The sequence below is a fragment of the Aedes albopictus genome, chromosome 1 (genome assembly GCF_035046485.1).
Source record: "Aedes albopictus strain Foshan chromosome 1, AalbF5, whole genome shotgun sequence".
NCBI lineage: Eukaryota > Metazoa > Arthropoda > Insecta > Diptera > Culicidae > Aedes > Aedes albopictus.
In genome coordinates this window covers 333,846,847-333,848,318 of record NC_085136.1, presented here as the reverse complement: position 1 = coordinate 333,848,318, position 1,472 = coordinate 333,846,847, and the positions used below count along the sequence as shown (strand labels likewise).

Here is a 1,472-nt window from a genome sequence, read left to right as displayed (position 1 = left end):
CGAATCTGCGACAAACGTTTTTCGGAAGGGGGAGATATGTAGGAGCTCCTGGCGAATGCAGGACAGTAGCTGGAGGAAAATCTCATGGTCGCGATGATCCTGAGAAGCCTGCCTAGCTCGTACGACACTCTGACTACCGCTCTCGAAAGCCGTTCGGACGCCGAACTAACCCTGGAACTTGTCAAGCGGAAACTTCTGGACGAAGCAGCAAAAAAGCAAGTTTTCGGCTCGAATTCCACTGATTCCAAACGAAACTGCAGATGGAATCAAGCCTTAGATCGTGGAATCGGGCGCGACAAACCACATCGTCGAGAGCCGAGACATTTTCCTGGAATTGCACGAGAGCGACGTCAACCACGTGACGATGGCCGACGGGAAGTAAGCGGGTGTGGAAGGAGATTGTTTCGGCGAGATCCAGTGCTACGAGGACACGGGTAAGAAAACCAAGGTCAGGCTGTCCAAAGCGTTGGCGATGAATCTTTCATCTGTTCCGTTGCTCGCGCAGAAAAACGCAACTGTTATTTTTTACATCAACGGTTGCCATGGCAACTATTGGAGGGCTGGCCGTAGAGCGTTAATAAAATGAACTAATCGGTTTGGCTCTCAGAATAGTAATGAACATTTTTTTTCTTTATTGATAACAGATAACAAAATAGGGTTGCTAAGGTTGCTAGGGTTGCTTGCCGCTACGCGTCACCATCGCCTACTTCCACACTCCTCCTCGATGGTAATATTCCAGCTGCTTCTCGGAACTTACGTAGCTTCACCGCATGAAGTGGCTTAGTTAACATGTCGGCAACCATTTCTTCGGTCGAACAGTATAGCGCTTGAATTTCTCCATTGGCCTGCATCTCTCGAATATAATGGTTCTTGGTTTCGACGTGTTTGGATCTGCGACTTACATTTGGTGATGATAGTTGCTTAATGCAAGATTGATTATCTTCAAAAATTGTAATGGGCAGGTTGACTGGCACAGAGAAATCTTCCAGGATCCGCAAAATCCATTGGACTTCCTGACAGCATACTGCAAGCGCTATGTACTCAGCTTCCGTACTGCTCAGTGAAACACATGTTTGCTTCTTGGAACTCCAAAATATTGAACCGCCATTCAGTTGCAGCATATATCCAGATGTCGATTTCCTGTCATTCGCGTCTCCGGCCCAATCCGCGTCAACGTATACGGTTAGTGGATCTGATTTGATGCTCAGTATCAGCTCATGGTCCAACGTGTGCTTCAAATAACGTAGAACCCGTTTCGCTTCTAGCCAGTCGGCTTGGGATGGGCAACTCACTTTTCGTCCCAGGATCGAAACGCTAGCAGCTATGTCGGGTCGGGTATTTACAGAAACATAAAGCAAACCACCAACTAGGCTGGCATACTGCGTGTTGTTTGGTAGCATCTCACTCGTCTCCTCCATGGTTTGCAAATATCCGGGATCCAACGGAATCTTGGATGGCTTCGCTTCCTCCAT

General features: G+C 47.9%; 1 protein-coding gene across 1 annotated transcript; it reads right to left on the bottom strand.

Moving 5' to 3' along the window:
• Window positions 1-273: 273 nt before the first annotated feature.
• On the bottom strand, window positions 274-1,472 carry LOC134284103 (uncharacterized). The gene is made up of 2 exons (XM_062842405.1): window positions 903-1,472; window positions 274-420 (listed from the first exon to the last, which is right to left on the bottom strand). The coding sequence occupies exons 1-2, from the start codon at window positions 1,470-1,472 to the stop codon at window positions 274-276; spliced, it is 717 nt and encodes a 238-aa protein (XP_062698389.1).